Genomic DNA, 20,759 nt, shown 5'->3' on the forward strand with positions numbered 1-20,759 from the left:
AAGGAGCTGGAAGCGCGACTCAACGAGAAGAAGCGTGTCGCTGTGCCTGCCGTCGCAACTCCGGAGAAAGGAGGGTGTCACCGCTGGAACTGTCACAATGCACCGCAACGAAGAGGAAGCGTGTTGCGTTGCTGCTGCTGCCGTCGCAACTCCGAAGTAGGGTGTCGCCGCTGGAGCAGTCGCGCTGTGCCTACCATCGCAACTCCGGAGAAGGAAGATGTCACCGCTGGAACTGTCGCACTGCACCGCATCGATCAAGAGCACCTTGCATCCCCGAAAAGCGCGCTGCCGTCGGAGCTGCTGCCGTCAAATCTTGGATGTCACCGCTGTAGTTTTTGCATCGAGCTGAAGCTTCACGCATCGTGGGAGAAGAGCGTCACCGCTGGAGCTGCTGCCGTCGCATCTTGGATGTTGCGGCTGTAGTCCACGCATCAGACAGAACTTCTTGCATCCCCGAGAAGCGTGCCGCATCTGGAAGATCTTCACGTCTTTATTTCTTTGTACCTGAACTTTGCTGCATTTCCCATCGCTGCGACATTGCTTGTCGTGGAAGCGCAACGCAACGTAAGGTACATTGACGCAGAGTGTCGCATCTAAGAACTGAACTGAACTAAGCTAAAACTACCATCTTAAAGTAATCATAGTGTGTATTTTTGTCGTTTATGGTCTTGTGGTAACTCTATATAAAGTATACTTATTTTTTATATAAATCCTGTGTGGTGTCCATTTGTAGTGTTGTCACTGGGTTACTGTATGTGGTCACACCTGCTTAACTTACAACGCCTCTGAAATAAGCCTTGACTGCTCGTGCCAAGCTACCAAGGGAGTGAGCAGGTGTTATTTTAGGAGTGCAATCCCCTTTACCATGACTATAAGAGAGGGTCCCTATTAGTCACAAGTACCTACCTGTGCCAACTAGAGACCCCCAAATCTAACAATCCTCAACTTTCTTGTATCAGCACTAACAATGCCAGTTCTAAAGGCTTGGGAGCTGTATTGGCACAAAAACTGGAAAATTGAGGTAAGGCCATAATTGCTTATGCCTCAAGGGCATTATCTCCTTTCAAGGAGAAATATTTTACTATAGAAAGAGAAATTATAGATTGCGTGTGGCCCTTGGAGCATTTTAGAGTGTTTGTGTGGAGTAAACTATGTGAAATTAGGAGACGCTTTCTGTCCTTGAAGCAGGAGAACCCTTGTGTGCCGCTTTTTGCCCTCGCTGGACTGCTTTCTTTCTGGGTCCCGCTTCGCCTGTGTGTTAAGGCGCTTCACTGAGGAACATAACATCGGACCCAGGACCCCGTGGGCAGGAGGAGGAAGTACAGGGCTGCGAGCGCCAGGTGAGGGACAGAGACTCCATTGCCCAGGAGTCCCTGCGCTGTAATCACCTCCACCTGGTCGCTCTCCCTGTTTGCCCCGCCCCTTGAGCACCGAGTGAAAGGTGCCTGCAAGTTGCTGTCCCAGTGGGAGACGCTTTCTGTCCTTGAAGCAGGAGAACCCTTGTGTGCCGCTTTTTGCCCTCGCTGGACTGCTTTCTTTCTGGGTCCCGCTTCGCCGGTGTGTTAAGGCGCTTCACTGAGGAACATAACATCGGACCCAGGACCCCGTGGCCAGGAGGAGGAAGTACAGGGCTGCGAGCGCCAGGTGAGGGACAGGGACTCCATTGCCCAGGAGTCCCTGCGCTGTAATCACCTCCACCTGGTCGCTCTCCCTGTTTGCCCCGCCCCTTGAGCACCGAGTGAAAGGTGCCTGCAAGTTGCTGTCCCAGTGGGAGACGCTTTCTGTCCTTGAAGCAGGAGAACCCTTGTGTGCCGCTTTTTGCCCTCGCTGGACTGCTTTCTTTCTGGGTCCCGCTTCGCCGGTGTGTTAAGGCGCTTCACTGAGGAACATAACATCGGACCCAGGACCCCGTGGTCAGGAGGAGGAAGTACAGGGCTGCGAGCGCCAGGTGAGGGACAGGGACTCCATTGCCCAGGAGTCCCTGCGCTGTAATCACCTCCACCTGGTCGCTCTCCCTGTTTGTCTTGATTGCTTTGTATCTGAACTGTGCCGCATTCCCATCGCTGCGACATTGCTTGTCGTGGAAGCACAACGCAACTTAAGGTACATTGACACAAAGTGTTGCATCTAAGAACTGAACTGAACTAAGCTTAAATCTACCATCCTAAAGTAATCCTAGTGTGTATTTTTGTCGTTTATGGTCTTGTGGTAACTCTATATAAAGTCTACTTATTTTTTATATAAAACCTGTGTGGTGTCCATTTGTAGTGTTGTCACTAAGTTATTGTATGTGGTCACACCTGCTTAACTTACAACGCCTCTGAAGTAAAGCCTTGGCTGCTCTCGCCACGCTACCTTGAGGGTGAGCAGGGGTTATTTTGGGAGTGTAATCCCCCTTTCCCTGACTAGAGGAGAGGGTCCCTATTTGTCACAAGTACCTACCTGTGCCAACTAGAGACCCCCAAATCTAACACACTCCAATTACATCAACACCAGCCCGCGCGTGCACACACTCCACCACACACTCCACCACACACTCCACCACACACTCCACCACACACTCCACCACACACTCCACCACACACTCCACCGCACACTCCACCGCACACTCCACCGCGCACTCCACCGCGCACTCCACCGCGCACTTCAGCACATCAATCTGAAGAGAGGAATTTCTCACCACATTCACCTATAGATGAGGATGATAATATAGGAGAGTATACACAGCCTAGGGACCCATGGAACACCTATGATATAGAGCCACAAGGGAACACAAATCCAGACCTTTATCCCACTCGCCCATCCCCACCAAACGATGCTTCAGCCTCTCAGGACTTAATATCCAGAGCTGCAACATACGGCCAGGTTCCATCACATAAAGACCCCATAGAGGACGAGTTCCTTTCTGAGATCCTCACCCCTGCTCAACAAGGGCCTCCATATTTACTAGTGTCAAAGGAGTATTGCGTTATGAAAGACCCTTTTCAAAGCACGAATCATCACACCAAGAGTGGACAAAAAATATATGGTAGCACCATCTGACCCTATATATATATATTAAATTACAACACCAGACTCCTAGCCAATGCTAGAAAACAGGCAAACTCCCAAACCACTGGGGACGCACCTCCCCCAGATAGTCAAAACCTATTGACGGCTCCGGGAAATTGGATACAGCCCAATCCGCTAACCACTGGTGGATTGCAAACAGCCAAGCGCTGTTGGCATGTTACGACGGGCACACTGGAGCGAAATGGAGGAACTCCTCCAACACCTCCCAGGGGAATACAAAAAAGGGGGTATGAAATTGTTAATGATGTGAAGTTGATTACTAAGGACTCCCAAGTGTGCGCTCGTTTCCACAGACACTGCAGCAAGAGGCATAAATATCAGCCTTCTCCTCCGTAGACATGCTTTAAACCTAAAGGACAGCAAGCAGTACTCGATCTCCCATTTGACAAGAAGCACCTCTTCGGTCCACAAGTAAATACAGCCCTTGAAATATTGAAAAAAGACACAAGTAGCAAAATCTATGCGGGCTGTATGATCCCCCACCTATCCTAGGTCTTTTCGGGGAGGAGCAGACACCAACATCTGCTGACCGGCAACGATGAGAAGGCACAACTTCACCAAACATAGACCTCTGCTGAGCAGCAACGAGGAGGAGCAGACACAACTTCACCAGACCGAGAACCGCTGAGCAACAACGAGGAGGAGAAAACACAAATTCACCAGACAGACATCTGCTGAGCAGCAACGAGGAGGAGAGGAGCAGACGCCTTCAACAGGCATAGACATCTGCTGACCGGCAACGATGAGAAGAGGAACAGACGCAACTTCACCAGACATGGACATCTGCTGAGCAGCAACGGGGAGGAGCAGACACCTTCAACAGACATGGACATCTGATGAGCAGTAACGATGAAAAGAGGAGCAGACGCAACTTCACCAGACCGAGATCTGCAGAGCAGCAACGGGGAAGAGCAGACAAAACTTCACCAGACATAGACATCTGCTGAGCAGCAACGAGGAGGAGAAGACACAACTTCACCAGACAGACATCTGCTGAGCAGCAACGAGGAGCAGACACAACTTCACCAGACAGACATCTGCTGAGCAGCAACGGGGAGGAGCAGAATCCTTCACCAGACGTAGACATCTGCTGAGCAGCAACGGGGAGGAGCAGACTCCTTCACCAGACGTAGACATCTGCTGAGCAGCAACGGGGAGGAGCAGAATCCTTCACCAGACGTAGACATCTGCTGAGCAGCAACGGGGAGGAGCAGACTCCTTCACCAGACGTAGACATCTGCTGAGCAGCAGCGGGGAGGAGCAGACTCCTTCACCAGACGTAGACATCTGCTGAGCAGCAACGGGGAGGAGCAGACGTAGACATCTGCTGCCAGTGTGCATCAAAGGGAAAGGGGGACACTCAGTGTTGTGTAAAATACCCCTCACACACCAACAGGCCCCTTGGTGTCATGCTTCATCAAAGGGGTCTTCGCACCCCGCTAAAGGGATGCGGCACGCTGCGACCTGCGACTACGCGGGAGCGTTGACAAGTTTAGACTATGTGTGGTGTGTGTTGAGTGTAAGTGAAAAGGGATTGATGTGAGTGGGAGGTGTGGTGAAAAATTTAAAAAGTACCTGGCCAGTGGGTGAAGTGAAAAAAACTTTATTTCGTACCCCTGGCTGGTGCTGTTAAAAGGTGTGCAAAAAGGCGAGGTTTTTTGTCTTAATTAGGGACAAAACCTCTGGTGTGCGTCGACATGTTTCGGTACGTGTGTACCTTCTTCAGGACGGGGCACAACTTCCCAACCCTACTCACGTTTTTCTAAGAAAAATTGTGTTTATCTTAATTTTTCTAAAAAGTGATAACACTCTTAAAAACGGCTACGATGTGCCTACAGCGGTTCTTTGGATCATGTAATCACATGTCCTGAAAAAAAGAAAAAACCATTAGGTTTGGTTACCAAATAGGAGTGGCTCAGACAGGTGCAGTCACCTGGAGCCCCAAACAGTTAATTAAACCTGTAAAGGAAAAAAGACATACAACACACACAACATATAAGACACATTTAGGATTTTTTTACTTAATTTCTTTGGACATACTCATGGTCTTTGTAGTCTATTGCCTCATGAGCAAATCCTGGGCATCAAGGTAGGTAGGTGGATCCACAATCTATGAGGGTAGAGAAGTGGATTCAGTGTTGTAGCTCTTACTCACTGTTTAGCTCCACCATACACCTGGACAGGCTGGGGTTGCCCTTTGTTTGAAAAAATACTCACGAAATCCGCCTATATTGGCCTCCTTCTACCACCCTGTGCTGCTCCGCCGTGAATGAAATACGGATGAGTTAGGCGGTATATAAAGGAGGTTTGGGTGTGTTTTCATTGGTTAATTAGCGGAAATGCAAAAGACCTTGTAAGGAAACACCCATGTTGCCGCCTTCTCTGAACATGTGATCTAGCCATATGTAACATGTATCCCTCTGTCATTCACATCATGGGAACAACGCCAATTTTCAAACTGCAACACAAAAAACGTGGTTTATATGATAACTTGCCCATGTGGACTGGAATACGTGGGCATGACCACCAGACCCGTCAAAATAAGGATAGGGGAACATAAAAGTAATATACGCTGCAAGAAAACGCAATACAATTAACTAAATTTTCTTTAAAAACTTCTTTATTATCGATATCACAGTAGAGATGCCACCATATTGAATATATCTAGATGACATCTCTCCCCAGACCACTTATATAGTGTACCAAACATTGAAAAGCACATGGACACTTCATGTTCAACCTTTGCCCCGTTTTTTATAGAAAAACAGACTGGTAATCGGCACCCTGTACGATGATAAAATATAGAAAACCGAGAAACCAAGCATCTCTAGCGATCAGCGCTGTAGACAGACAGTATCGCGCATGCGCTGCCTACAAACAGTATCGCGCAGGAACGGAGGAGGAGCGGTGAGATTACTTGTGCGCATGCGCGCACGAGAGACAGCCGAGCGGCAGCTGTATTGAAGGTCTCTCTATCAGCGCGAGCCACAGCGAGAGCCCGTGAGTGGCTGACAAGCGGAAGGTCCATATTTGGACATCCAAAACCCCGGCAATGAACGAATGACAGAGGGATACATGTTACATATGGCTAGATCACATGTTCAGAGAAGGCGGCAACATGGGTGTTTCCTTACAAGGTCTTTTGCATTTCCGCTAATTAACCAATGAAAACACACCCAAACCTCCTTTATATACCGCCTAACTCATCCGTATTTCATTCACGGCGGAGCAGCACAGGGTGGTAGAAGGAGGCCAATATAGGCGGATTTCGTGAGTATTTTTTCAAACAAAGGGCAACCCCAGCCTGTCCAGGTGTATGGTGGAGCTAAACAGTGAGTAAGAGCTACAACACTGAATCCACTTCTCTACCCTCATAGATTGTGGATCCACTTACCTACCTTGATGCCCAGGATTTGCTCATGAGGCAATAGACTACAAAGACCATGAGTATGTCCAAAGAAATTAAGTAAAAAAATCCTAAATGTGTCTTATATGTTGTGTGTGTTGTATGTCTTTTTTCCTTTACAGGTTTAATTAACTGTTTGGGGCTCCAGGTGACTGCACCTGTCTGAGCCACTCCTATTTGGTAACCAAACCTAATGGTTTTTTCTTTTTTTCAGGACATGTGATTACATGATCCAAAGAACCGCTGTAGGCACATCGTAGCCGTTTTTAAGAGTGTTATCACTTTTTAGAAAAATTAAGATAAACCCAATTTTTCTTAGAAAAACGTGAGTTGTGCCCCGTCCTGAAGAAGGTACACACGTACCGAAACATGTCGACGCACACCAGAGGTTTTGTCCCTAATTAAGACAAAAAACCTCGCCTTTTTGCACACCTTTTAACAGCACCAGCCAGGGGTACGAAATAAAGTTTTTTTCACTTCACCCACTGGCCAGGTACTTTTTAAATTTTTCACCACACCTCCCACTCACATCAATCCCTTTTCACTTACACTCAACACACACCACACATAGTCTAAACTTGTCAACGCTCCCGCGTAGTCGCAGGTCGCAGCGTGCCGCATCCCTTTAGCGGGGTGCGAAGACCCCGATGATGAAGCATGACACCAAGGGGCCTGTTGGTGTGTGAGGGGTATTTTACACAACACTGAGTGTCCCCCTTTCCCTTTGATGCACACTGGTAGTAGGATTCTTCTTGTTTACTTATCAGTGCCCGTGGAGTAGGAATCCTACTTTGTACTCTACCTCCCTTCTTTGTTAATTGTAGACATCTGCTGAGCAGCAACGGGGAGGAGCAGACTCCTTCGCCAGACATGGACATCCAACACAAGCATGTGAATCTTTTAAAGATCCAATACTGGAGAAAAACAAGTTACCAGCAAAGGTGGTTCTCCAGCGTTGGTATCTATTATAGATTCCCGTGCAGGCCACCATCCTCCCAGAATACAGGTCTACCTCTGGCATTGTATGTAGGTTTTTTTCCCCCACTCTTATACTAAGAAATCTGATGTATAAAGTCTGCTGAGGCTGAGAGACTCTACTCAAACCTCATTGACCGAAGCTTGTATCCTTAGAATGAGGTAGATGTGCTAACAAAGTAGGCTCTGCCTATGCACTTTTCTGCAGTCAGTGCCTTGTACTGCTGTTAGGATCTTACCGAGGGACTCCCACTTCAACAACGTGAATGATGCAAGCACGCAAATCTATAAAAGAGACAAATGTTGGAGAGCCACAGTTACAGGTTAGGAACTTATTTTTCATTTCATGCTGTCCTTCTACCCAACTCCTTTTCCACGTAGCACTACTCTTGAGTGCCCTTGCCCCTGTTCCAGATTAAGAAGGAATACCTCACAATATTCCCCGCTTTACCAGGTCGTGCATGTGTGTGCATTTTAAAACAATAATATTTAGTCTCTGTTTCTGGAGTACACTTTCTCAAGTGTGGCACGACAGTTACTCACAAGTGATTCACAATACACTAGATAAAATTTTGTGCACGAGTGCAGTGATACACTAGAGTGCCATTCGCAGTTTGTCTCAAGCGTTGCTTCACTCGTGAGTGTTTCACAATACCCTAGCTCTAATTTTGTGCAGTGATGCAGTACAGGCCATTCGCCTTTGTCGCAAGGCGTCTATAACCACTATTGCTGGAAATAACAGACTTCTCTAAAAATGGAAAAATTATCTACAGCCATGAAAAAGTCCCAGGCCTGCACACTAACATCGGATGGAACACATGTTTGAGGTTTACTGTTCACCACCAATATGTTATTTCAACTCAGTGTGAAATGTATTTGTAACGAGAATTTCGAAATTACTCAAATGAACGTGTGCGCAACTGTAATTTTGTGAGAGCATTTGTAGCTGTACAACAGACTCAATTGTTTTTTTATTTTTTTATATATACACTAGTTGGACACAACTTGTGTTTCTTGAGCTGTGTCTTTGCTCTTGTCGTTAGTAGTAGGATGTGAGCTGATATGTTTGGAAGTAGGCCATTGTTTTTCTTTTTCAGTTGTTAGACCATGATTTGCTTCTTTAGCAGGTCATGAGTTCCTGAAAAATGTTTCACGTCTGCTTTCTTAGTCCTATCAGCATGATGCCTCTTGGGCCTATAAAACCCTGACTAGTTGCTTCTCTCACTCGTGGGCCTATAATACCCTGCGTAGGTGTTTCACTCACTCGTGGGCCTATAATACCCTGGCTAGGTGCTTCTCTTACTCGTGGGTCTATAATACCCTGCATAGGTGCTTCACTCACTTGTGGGCCTATAATACCCTACATAGGTGCTTCACTCACTCGTGGGCCTTTAATACCCTGCAGAGTCATGGGTTGTTAACTCCGGATGACATTCCTAAGGCTAATTAATATTTCTTAATACATGTGTCGTAATGTGACCCAAATTGTGACCTGCACTGTATGGTATATTATATGCACCTCAAACCACTGTGTTAATACCACGTTGATAATATATGCAAATGTATGATTGTATAAATGACAACTTTTGCAATGTTCAAAGACAGCGTTCCTCACTCACCTATATGCGCTCATGCTTTCTCCCCCTTAACCCTCCATTTGGTTGTGTTATTGGTTTTATGTTATCAATAAGGATCAATTAACTGATTGAAAGGACATGGAGTGAAGCCATACGAGTTATATACATGAAACTAACATGCACACGCATAGCACGTTTACTTTGTACTGCAATTAGGAAAATTTGCTAACGCCGGAGTGCTTTTAACGGCATGAGAAGCCTGAGTTACGGTAATTCATATTAGGAAAAGAATAATAGATGACGGATCTGCACCTAGGTCATTGCAGTGTTCTGTTAAATACGGTCTTGAGGACTGCCTACAGGTTCCATGTGCAAATGCATATGCTTATCAACTGTATAACCTATCCTCAAATCTAATAAACAGATCAAACAAAAAAATAAAAATAATACCCTGCATAGGTGCTTCACTCACTCGTGGGCCTATATTGCCCTGCTGAGGTGCTGAGGTCACTCGTGGGCCTATAATACCCTGCTGAGGTGCTTCACTCACTCATGGGCCTATATTGCCCTGCTGAGGTGCTTCACTCACTCGTGGGCCTATATTGCCCTCACTGGTGGGGTCTATATTGCCCTGCTGAGGTGCTTCACTCACTCGTGGGCCTATAATACCCTCCATAGGTGCTTCACTCACTTGTGGGCCTATAATACCCTCCATAGGTGCTTCACTCACTTGTGGGCCTATAATACCCTGCATAGGTGCTTCACTCACTCGTGGGCCTATAATACCCTGCATAGGTGCTTCACTCACTCGTGGGCCTATAATACCCTCCATAGGTGCTTCACTCACTTGTGGGCCTATAATACCCTGCATAGGTGCTTCACTCACTTGTGGCCCTATAATACCCTGCATAGGTGCTTCACTCACTCGTGGGCCTATATTGCCCTCACTGGTGGGGTCTATATTGCCCTGCTGAGGTGCTTCACTCACTCGTGGGCCTATAATACCCTCCATAGGTGCTTCACTCACTTGTGGGCCTATAATACCCTCCATAGGTGCTTCACTCACTTGTGGGCCTATAATACCCTCCATAGGTGCTTCACTCACTTGTGGGCCTATAATACCCTGCATAGGTGCTTCACTCACTCGTGGGCCTATAATACCCTGCATAGGTGCTTCACTCACTCGTGGGCCTATAATACCCTCCATAGGTGCTTCACTCACTTGTGGCCCTATAATACCCTGCATAGGTGCTTCACTCACTCGTGGGCCTATATTGCCCTCACTGGTGGGGTCTATATTGCCCTGCTGAGGTGCTTCACTCACTCGTGGGCCTATAATACCCTCCATAGGTGCTTCACTCACTTGTGGGCCTATAATACCCTCCATAGGTGCTTCACTCACTTGTGGGCCTATAATACCCTGCATAGGTGCTTCACTCACTCGTGGGCCTATAATACCCTGCATAGGTGCTTCACTCACTCGTGTGCCTATAATACCCTGCATAGGTGCTTCACTCACTCGTGGGCCTATAATACCCTCCATAGGTGCTTCACTCACTTGTGGGCCTATAATACCCTGCATAGGTGCTTCACTCACTTGTGGCCCTATAATACCCTGCATAGGTGCTTCACTCACTCGTGGGCCTATATTGCCCTCACTGGTGGGGTCTATATTGCCCTGCTGAGGTGTTTTACTCACTCGTGGGCCTATAATACCCTCCATAGGTGCTTCACTCACTTGTGGGCCTATAATACCCTGCATAGGTGCTTCACTCACTCGTGGGCCTATAATACCCTGCATAGGTGCTTCACTCACTCGTGGGCCTATAATACCCTCCATAGGTGCTTCACTCACTTGTGGGCCTATAATACCCTGCATAGGTGCTTCACTCACTTGTGGCCCTATAATACCCTGCATAGGTGCTTCACTCACTCGTGGGCCTATAATACCCTCCATAGGTGCTTCACTCACTTGTGGGCCTATAATACCCTGCATAGGTGCTTCACTCACTTGTGGCCCTATAATACCCTGCATAGGTGCTTCACTCACTTGTGGCCCTATAATACCCTGCATAGGTGCTTCACTCACTCGTGGGCCTATAATACCCTCCATAGGTGCTTCACTCACTTGTGGGCCTATAATACCCTGCATAGGTGCTTCACTCACTTGTGGCCCTATAATACCCTGCATAGGTGCTTCACTCACTCGTGGGCCTATATTGCCCTCACTGGTGGGGTCTATATTGCCCTGCTGAGGTGTTTTACTCACTCGTGGGCCTATAATACCCTCCATAGGTGCTTCACTCACTTGTGGGCCTATAATACCCTGCATAGGTGCTTCACTCACTCGTGGGCCTATAATACCCTGCATAGGTGCTTCACTCACTCGTGGGCCTATAATACCCTCCATAGGTGCTTCACTCACTTGTGGGCCTATAATACCCTGCATAGGTGCTTCACTCACTTGTGGCCCTATAATACCCTGCATAGGTGCTTCACTCACTCGTGGGCCTATAATACCCTGCATAGGTGCTTCACTCACTTGTGGCCCTATAATACCCTGCATAGGTGCTTCACTCACTCGTGGGCCTATAATACCCTGCATAGGTGCTTCACTCACTTGTGGCCCTATAATACCCTGCATAGGTGCTTCACTCACTCGTGGGCCTATAATACCCTCCATAGGTGCTTCACTCACTTGTGGGCCTATAATACCCTGCATAGGTGCTTCACTCACTTGTGGCCCTATAATACCCTGCATAGGTGCTTCACTCACTTGTGGCCCTATAATACCCTGCATAGGTGCTTCACTCACTCGTGGGCCTATAATACCCTCCATAGGTGCTTCACTCACTTGTGGGCCTATAATACCCCGCATTGGTCCTTCACTCACTCGTGGGCCTATAATACCCTGCATAGGTGCTTCACTCACTCGTGGGCCTATAATACCCTCCATAGGTGCTTCACTCACTTGTGGGCCTATAATACCCTGCATAGGTGCTTCACTCACTTGTGGCCCTATAATACCCTGCATAGGTGCTTCACTCACTTGTGGCCCTATAATACCCTGCATAGGTGCTTCACTCACTCGTGGGCCTATAATACCCTGCATAGGTGCTTCACTCACTTGTGGCCCTATAATACCCTCCATAGGTGCTTCACTCACTCGTGGGCCTATAATACCCTCCATAGGTGCTTCACTCACTTGTGGGCCTATAATACCCTGCATAGGTGCTTCACTCACTTGTGGCCCTATAATACCCTGCATAGGTGCTTCACTCACTCGTGGGCCTATATTGCCCTCACTGGTGGGGTCTATATTGCCCTGCTGAGGTGTTTTACTCACTCGTGGGCCTATAATACCCTCCATAGGTGCTTCACTCACTTGTGGGCCTATAATACCCTGCATAGGTGCTTCACTCACTCGTGGGCCTATAATACCCTGCATAGGTGCTTCACTCACTCGTGGGCCTATAATACCCTCCATAGGTGCTTCACTCACTTGTGGGCCTATAATACCCTGCATAGGTGCTTCACTCACTTGTGGCCCTATAATACCCTGCATAGGTGCTTCACTCACTCGTGGGCCTATAATACCCTGCATAGGTGCTTCACTCACTTGTGGCCCTATAATACCCTGCATAGGTGCTTCACTCACTCGTGGGCCTATAATACCCTGCATAGGTGCTTCACTCACTTGTGGCCCTATAATACCCTGCATAGGTGCTTCACTCACTCGTGGGCCTATAATACCCTCCATAGGTGCTTCACTCACTTGTGGGCCTATAATACCCTGCATAGGTGCTTCACTCACTTGTGGCCCTATAATACCCTGCATAGGTGCTTCACTCACTTGTGGGCCTATAATACCCTGCATAGGTGCTTCACTCACTCGTGGGCCTATAATACCCTGCATAGGTGCTTCACTCACTCGTGGGCCTATAATACCCTCCATAGGTGCTTCACTCACTTGTGGGCCTATAATACCCTGCATAGGTGCTTCACTCACTTGTGGCCCTATAATACCCTGCATAGGTGCTTCACTCACTCGTGGGCCTATAATACCCTGCATAGGTGCTTCACTCACTTGTGGCCCTATAATACCCTGCATAGGTGCTTCACTCACTCGTGGGCCTATAATACCCTGCATAGGTGCTTCACTCACTTGTGGCCCTATAATACCCTGCATAGGTGCTTCACTCACTCGTGGGCCTATAATACCCTCCATAGGTGCTTCACTCACTTGTGGGCCTATAATACCCTGCATAGGTGCTTCACTCACTTGTGGCCCTATAATACCCTGCATAGGTGCTTCACTCACTTGTGGCCCTATAATACCCTGCATAGGTGCTTCACTCACTCGTGGGCCTATAATACCCCGCATTGGTCCTTCACTCACTCGTGGGCCTATATTGTCCTGCCGAGGTGCTTCACTCACTCGTGGGCCTATATTGCCCTGCCGAGGTGCTTCACTCACTCGTGGGCCTATATTGCCCTGCCGAGGTGCTTCACTCACTTGTGGGCCTATAATACCCTCCATAGGTGCTTCACTCACTCGTGGGGCTATAATACCCTGCTTAGGGGATTCACTCACTCGTGGGCCTATAATACCCTGCATAGGTGTTTGACTTTCTCGTTTGTGTTCCTTACAGAACTATCCATGGCCTCATCTACAATGCACTGAAGCTCTTCATGGAGATGAACCAGAAGCTGTTTGATGATTGTACGCAGCAGTACAAGGCCGAGAAACAGAAGTGAGTATTGTAAAGCGTCCTGGGGGCTGCTAGGGGAGGAGGGGGTGGGGTCCACAGTGCTAGCTAGAGAGCAGAATACCAGTCTTTACTGCAGGGGATCAAATAAGAACAAACCTTTGCATGTAGGCAATAAACATACAGCTGTTCTCTGCTAATAGTGAGTGAACATGAGGCTGGTTTCAGCTGGTAGATGCTTGAATATGAGGCAGGCTGAGCAAACAAACTTGAGGCACTAGACTTCTGCTGGAGCAAATATGTGGCAGCCATCTGCTGATACATGGATGGATGTTGGTTCAGGCTCACAACTGATAGGTAAATGGGCAAATGAGGGCCTTTGGTATGTAAACTTCACTCCACATTCATGCAATGAACTATGCTGCATGGTGAGTGTTAATTAGCAAACCCTGAGCACAAGGGCTCGCATCTGAACAGTGAGATGTCGTTCAACAAAGTTTAATGTAGAAACTCTAAATAGGGTTTGGAGTGAACAAACATGAGGCTTTGACTGGGGGTAGGTCAGCCTGGCTATGCTCTTCAGAAATGGGAGACGAGAATGTTCAAGGCATGTGTGCTGCAGGTACACATGCTTTGCATACTCCTGCCTTCTAGTGTTGGGTCCGGATGTTTGCAATTTGTTTGTCTTCAAAGACGTTTTTCCATTCATGAGGTAAGGTGACACCTTGTTTCGGTGATAGTGAGCATGGGCATCGATTCCATTGTTAGATTGTTTTTTTCCACCATCATGTGCGGACATGTATTGCTGCGCTCCAGTTTGAAAATCGTTCATAGAGTTCCCCTTGGTGCGCAATCCACTCTACCCTCCATAGTATTGGTTCCTTTGTGCGTTTCCCTGCTCTCCGCTTATCGAATCGCTCGACAAACTCCATTTTCGATAGAAAACCATGTGGGCGGCCGTCAGCCCTAACCACGTCGGTCCAGACTTCTGTCCTCAGTGCCACGCCAAATTTCCTCGCACCGACCTACATCAAGCTGGTAACGTGCCTTTCTCCAGAGCACAAGGAGGAAGACTGCGATGCTTGTACGTCGTTTTGGTCCAAGAAGACTCTACGCGATCGTCAGGCTCGACTAAGAGTGATGCAACAGCAAAGCATCGAGCACACCCCGGATATCTTTTGGGGAAAAATCCGACCAAGATGAGATCGAACAGTCTGCTGCAGAAGAGGAGGCCCTTTCTGTTTCAGAGTCCGATTCAGAGTGCGATCGGTCTAGAGTCCAAAGAAGTGCCTCCGGGACAGGGTGCAGTGAGTACCGAAGACCCCTTGTCCCCTAAATCCTCTTCCGAAACTCATAAGGCTACAGCACCACCTCTGCTTTCAGGCCAAGGTCGGCACCAAGACAATGTGTTCAACGCCCTGCCTCTCGGCTCGGCACCGAAACAAACCGTCAAGCCTACTGGCTCTGGACAGAGTCGCCCAAAATTACCTTTGGATCCGAAATCAAGCTTCAAAGACCAATCTGGTTTGGAGCCGAAACCCTCAGCTTCCAGCTTTGGAGCCGAAACCCTCAGCTCCGGCTTTGGAGCCGAAACAGTCAACTACCACAAACAAGTTGATTTTGATGCCTAAATCCAAGAACAATGTTCTTGAGCCTCCAGAACCCAATTTTAGATGTTCGTATGGCCAAATTAGCTCTGAAACAAAAGGAAATGACTATTAATCCTGATACTGGACATATTTTGGCTAAAACTCCAGCAAAAACACAAGCTTCCTGCAGAAGACACTTCCGATAAGATTCCCTTAAAGAAGGGCATGGCTACAGCCCTGTTTATTGTGCTGCAAGACCCTCTCCTCCTCCTCCATCCTCTCTACAGTTAATTGAAGATCCCCCGCACATAGCACCTCCGGGATCTCCACGCACAGATCCAGATGGGGATCAGGGTGATGACGATACTCTTTTACCTGCAGACCCATGGAATGATTACACCATCGACCCTCCAGTAGACAATGAGCCAGACCTTTACCGTGCAAAGACATCACCAGATGATAGGATGGCTTACCAACACCTCATTGCTAGAGCAGCAGAGTATCACGAGGTGACTTTACATGAAGAGATATTAGAAGAGGACTTTCTATTTAAACATGAGAGTCCACAGACAGGTCCAGTCAAACACTCCCTATGTTTAAAGACATGATGAGGCATGTAGGGGATATCTTTAAAGACCTTGTATGAGCATGTATTCAAACTCCAAAGGTAGATACAAAATATAAACCCTCACCATCAGATCCTGTATTTATCAAAGGACACTTACCTCTTGACTCCCTAGTGTGTCCAATGCTTGCAAACAAGCTTACTCACAAACCTCTGGGGACGCACCTCCCCCAGATAAAGAATCCAAACGTCTAGATGTCTTTGGAAAACAAGCAGCTGTTCAAGCCGCAAACCACTGGCGCATCGCAAATACACAGGGTACGACAGGGCACACTGGGATGAGATGAGCAACTGCTCCAATATCTCCCAGACTAATTCAAAACGAAGGCACAGCGCTTAGTTGAATAAGAGAAACTCATCTTTAACTCCTCAATAAGATGTGCTTTAGAAGCAGCTGACACCGCAGCCTGGGAGATCAATACCAGCATCCTACTTAGAAGGAATGCATGGCTTAGGATCTCGGGGTTGAATCCTGAGGTTCAACAGTCCATTTTGAACACGCCCTTTGACATGGAACACCTGTTCGGTCCTGTAGTCGAGCAGTCCTTGAAAAAAATGAAGGGCACTGAAGTGGCAGAGTCCATGGGAGCGCTCCAGCCCCATCCAATAGAGGCTCTCTCGCTGCTCGTTTTACAGAGAAGGGTCCAAAACAACATCCTCAGGCCCAAATACTTCCTCCTACAACGGCAACAACCAATCCTTTCACTCCAGAGGTTTCTACAGAGGTGGATAGAGGGGATACAATTCCAAAGGTAGGGGTAAAGGCGCCACACCGTGTAACACCCCTTCCCCTAACAAACAGTGACTTGTCCCACCTCCCCCCTAAAGTCTTCAGCAGTTTCTCCCCATTTGGCAATCTAGTACAACCGACAAATAGGTGCTCGACCTTATCCAACATGGTTATTGCCTAGAGCTTGCCTCCAGTCAACCAAACATCCCTCCTCACGTTCACAAATTGTCGACAAACTATTTACAGTTACTCATACAAGAGGTGAAATCTCACTTACAAAAGGGAGCCATAGAACCAGTTCTGTTTCAGTACCATGGTTCAGGGGTTTACTCTCTTTATTTTCTAATTCCCAAAAAGGGCAGTTCCTTAAAGCCAATTTTGGATCTAAGAGTTGAACCACTACATACTGTCGGAACATTTCCATATAGTAATGCTTCAACAGGTTCTTCCTCTTCTACAGCAAGGTGATTTTTTTGAGCTCATCGCAAATATCTCAGGTTTGTGATCGCAGCCAAATACTATCTGTTCAAAGTACTTCTAATCGGAGTAACTACTGCTCCCAGGGTTTTTACAAACTATCTAGCAGTGGTAGCAGCTCATCTCAGAAGACGACAAATTCATGTCTTCCTCTACCTAGACAACTGACTCATCAAAGCCAGCACACCCCAAAGTGTTTACAACACACCCTGACCACACTACAACGACTCCACCAACTGAGTTTCATGGTCAACATTCAAAACTCTCACCTACAGTCTTCACAGATACAATCGTATCTAGAAGCCATTCTCAACACTCACACGGCTCTAGCCTTCCCCACCCCAGCCAGAATTTCCAATATCCAAACTCTATTGTTGCAGTTCAAACCTTACCAGCTGAGAGCTTTTCAGTTTCATCTCACAGGCAAAGTTGTCCTAGTCTGCACAGACAAAATGCCCGTGATGTACTATGTACAAAAACAAGGAGGGGTACACTATCTCTAACTGTCACGACTGTCTCAGACAATTTGGAAATGGGCAATCCATCACAAGATTCACCTTCTGGCAGGACACCTCCCGGTAGTGAACAATCAAATTGCCGACCTCTTCAGCAAATACACGAGTGGGAACTTCGTCCCCAAGTCCTCCTTCGATACCTTCAACAATGGGGAAACCCACAAATAGATCTGTTTGCCACAGTTGACAATGCACAATGAACAAACTTCGCCTCCAGGTTCCCACCCCCTCTCTCCAAAGGCAATGCCCTATGGATGAATTGGTCAGGGGTATTTGCCTACACTTTTCCGCCTCTCCCACTCCTTGTTCAGAAACTCAGGCAAACGTCACTCACATTGATTTTGATAGCTACTACATGGGCCCGTCAACCGTGGTACACCACCCTGTTAGAGCTCTCAGTAGTTCTACATCAAAAGCCACATCTCCCCTCTAGTCTCCTCACTCAGAACCGTGGAGAAATCAAGCATCCAAATCCCAAGGAGCTCAACTTAGCGATTTTGCTCCTGAAGTCATAGTTTGGATACTTAAATTTACCACCAGACTGTGTGACTATTCTGAAGGGAGCAAGAAAGCCTACTACCAGAGCTTGCTATGTAGCAAAATGGAAACTATTTGTTTTTTACTGCAATAACAAGATTCTACCTCTAGATGCTTCTATTTAGAAAATTGTCTGTTACCTTCTAAACCTCAGCAAAGTGGGCTAGCTTACACATCCATTAGGGTGCACCTTGCTGCAGTAGCTGCGTTTTTGCAAAACAGACCGCATTAGTCTTTGTTCAAAGTTCCTGTCATCAAAACCTTTATGCAGGGCTTAAAGAGATTTATGACCACCAAGAATTCCAGCGGCACCAGTGTGGAACCTTCATGTGGTACTTACAAGACTTCTGGGTTCACCCTTTGAACCACAACACAAGTTACATTTCTAATTGCAATCACTTCATTTTGAAGAGTTGGTGAGCTACAGGCATCGATCTTATAAGAACCCACCTTTCAGCTCTATAAAGATGGTTTAGTTCTTCGCATCAATCCCAAATTCTTTTCCAAAGTGGTTTCTTCTTTCCACATTAACCAATCAGTTGAGTTACCTGTGTTCTTTCCTCAACCTGATTCAGTAGCAGAAAGAGCTCTTCACACACATGATGTAAAAAGAGCTTTGTTATACTACATCGATAGGAACAAAAGATTTTCGTAAAACAGAGCAACTGTTGGTTTCATTTACACCATCTCACAAAGGCATTCTATTTCAGAATCTGGCATTTCAAGATGGATTGTCAAGTGCAATCAAACTTGCTATGCAAAAGCTAAAAACTTTATACCCCCTAGAACACATTACACTCACAAAATTGGGGCATCTATGGCTTTTTTAGGTAACATTCCAATAGCTGACATTTGTAAAGCAGCAACATGGTCTACACCACACACATTTACCAATACTATTGTGTCGATGTTTTAGCACAGCAGGCTAATGTAGGACAGGCAGTGCTAAAAACACTTTTCCAAACAACTGCAACATCTACTGGTTAGCCACCACTTTGGGAGAATAGTGCTATATAGTCTATGCAAAGCATGTGTATCTACAGCACACATAGTAAGAAACTGGCTCTATATATACTATACCAAAATGAGGTACAGTGTGTATAGAGTCCCCAGAGGTAGGGAGATGTTAAAGTTAGATAGAGATGTTAAAGTTAGATAGAACCTTACACTCTAAAGTGGTAGCTTGGCTGAGCAGTAAGGCAGCACCAGAGGACAGTGTAAAGCATTTGATGTACACACTCGGTCAGCAAATGAATTCCCACACTCAAGAACTGAACTCTAGGCCAATTGTTTTTGTATAAAATATATATACTGTTTTATTTTTAGAACCAAGCAAGCCTGGCACAGGTACGCATTAAATACTTTTCAGTAATACGTTACTTGATTGAATACAGTTTGAAAATGCAGTAGAAATTGTACTTGGTTTGATGTACAGTTAATGTAATAGATTGCAACACTCCGCAAACACAATACATTGAATTGAATAGGCTTTTTCAACAAATTGCAGGTAAGTTACTTTTTCTAACTCCGTGCTGGATGCCTAGATTCAGCACTGGGACATTTCCTGAAAACAAGTGAGTAAATGCATTTTTGTTATTTGTACAATTTTTAAAGAATAGCATTCGTTTTCAAAACTCCACACTTTGTCGTTTTTTTGGGAGGAAAATTGTCAATGTTCTCCCGTGGAGAAAAACAGGTTATCGGTTTGCAGATAAGTAAATGACTGTGGGAGTTAAGGTTCTGGGGTTAGACTCGGGGGTTCCCCAGGGTCAGTGATGCATTGAGATTGCACCCTCAGCGGCACTCGGGCGGCTGGGTGCAGAGTGTTGAGGCCCAATGTTAGCCTATGGGGGATAGAGGGTCTCCGGTTGGTGGCTGCTGGCAAGCAGGCCATGGGGTTGTGGGAGCAAAGCTCCTAGGGTTAAGCTCCGGGCAAGTTGGTGGCCAAAGGAGCACCAAAGGAGCACCCACAGCGCACTTGGGCAGACGGGTGCAGGGTGCTGTTTTGAGGTCGGTGCCCTGAGAACCTCTGGGACAAAGAAACACTGCAGGCTCGGAGATGAGGATCTTCTGGCTGTGACCACCACTTTGAGGGCAAGGTGGGATGTTATTGGTTGGTTAGGCACCGTCGGTTGGGGCACACAAGGCCGTGGGGCGTCGGGTGCTGGGGTGCCTCGGGATGTCAGATTTTCTTATCCACTCTGGTCGCGGTAGAGGGGGTCCTCTGGATTGAGCCTGCAGGCGTCTGTAGGTTTGAGGCAGGTCAGGGACGCCGGGCTGACCTCCTCGTGGTGTTTTTCCACTCTAGCTCGTGCCGGGTTCGGCGGGTGCGCAGTGGGCTGTATTTGCGGTCTCTGGCTGGCACCAGAAGCTGCAGTTTGAACAAGTCCGGTGTTCACTGGAGATTTCAGTCTTTGAAGTGAAGGCAGACAGGTTCTCTGGGGTTTGTGAGGTTCCTGGCTGCAGGTCACAACAGGGTTTTCGCTGGAGGAGGTTATAGGGGAGACAGGCCTGTAGGGCTTGGGGCCAAGTCAGTGGTCGTCGTCC

The 20,759-nt window shown here is 47.2% G+C and overlaps 1 protein-coding gene across 3 annotated transcripts in view; it reads left to right on the plus strand.

The window, feature by feature from the left end:
* PPP2R5D (protein phosphatase 2 regulatory subunit B'delta) overlaps positions 1 to 20,759 on the plus strand; it is a 273,958-nt gene that overhangs the window by 199,581 nt on the left and 53,618 nt on the right. For all 3 annotated transcript variants that reach the window (XM_086925820.1, XM_086925821.1, XM_086925822.1), the window contains one exon: positions 13,683 to 13,784. In XM_086925820.1, coding sequence (XP_086781946.1) covers positions 13,683 to 13,784 — 102 coding nt within the window. The remainder of the gene's footprint in view (positions 1 to 13,682; positions 13,785 to 20,759) is intronic.

Source organism: Lissotriton vulgaris, chromosome 6, assembly GCF_964263255.1.
Source record: "Lissotriton vulgaris chromosome 6, aLisVul1.2, whole genome shotgun sequence".
In the NCBI taxonomy this organism is placed as follows: Eukaryota; Metazoa; Chordata; class Amphibia; order Caudata; family Salamandridae; genus Lissotriton; species Lissotriton vulgaris.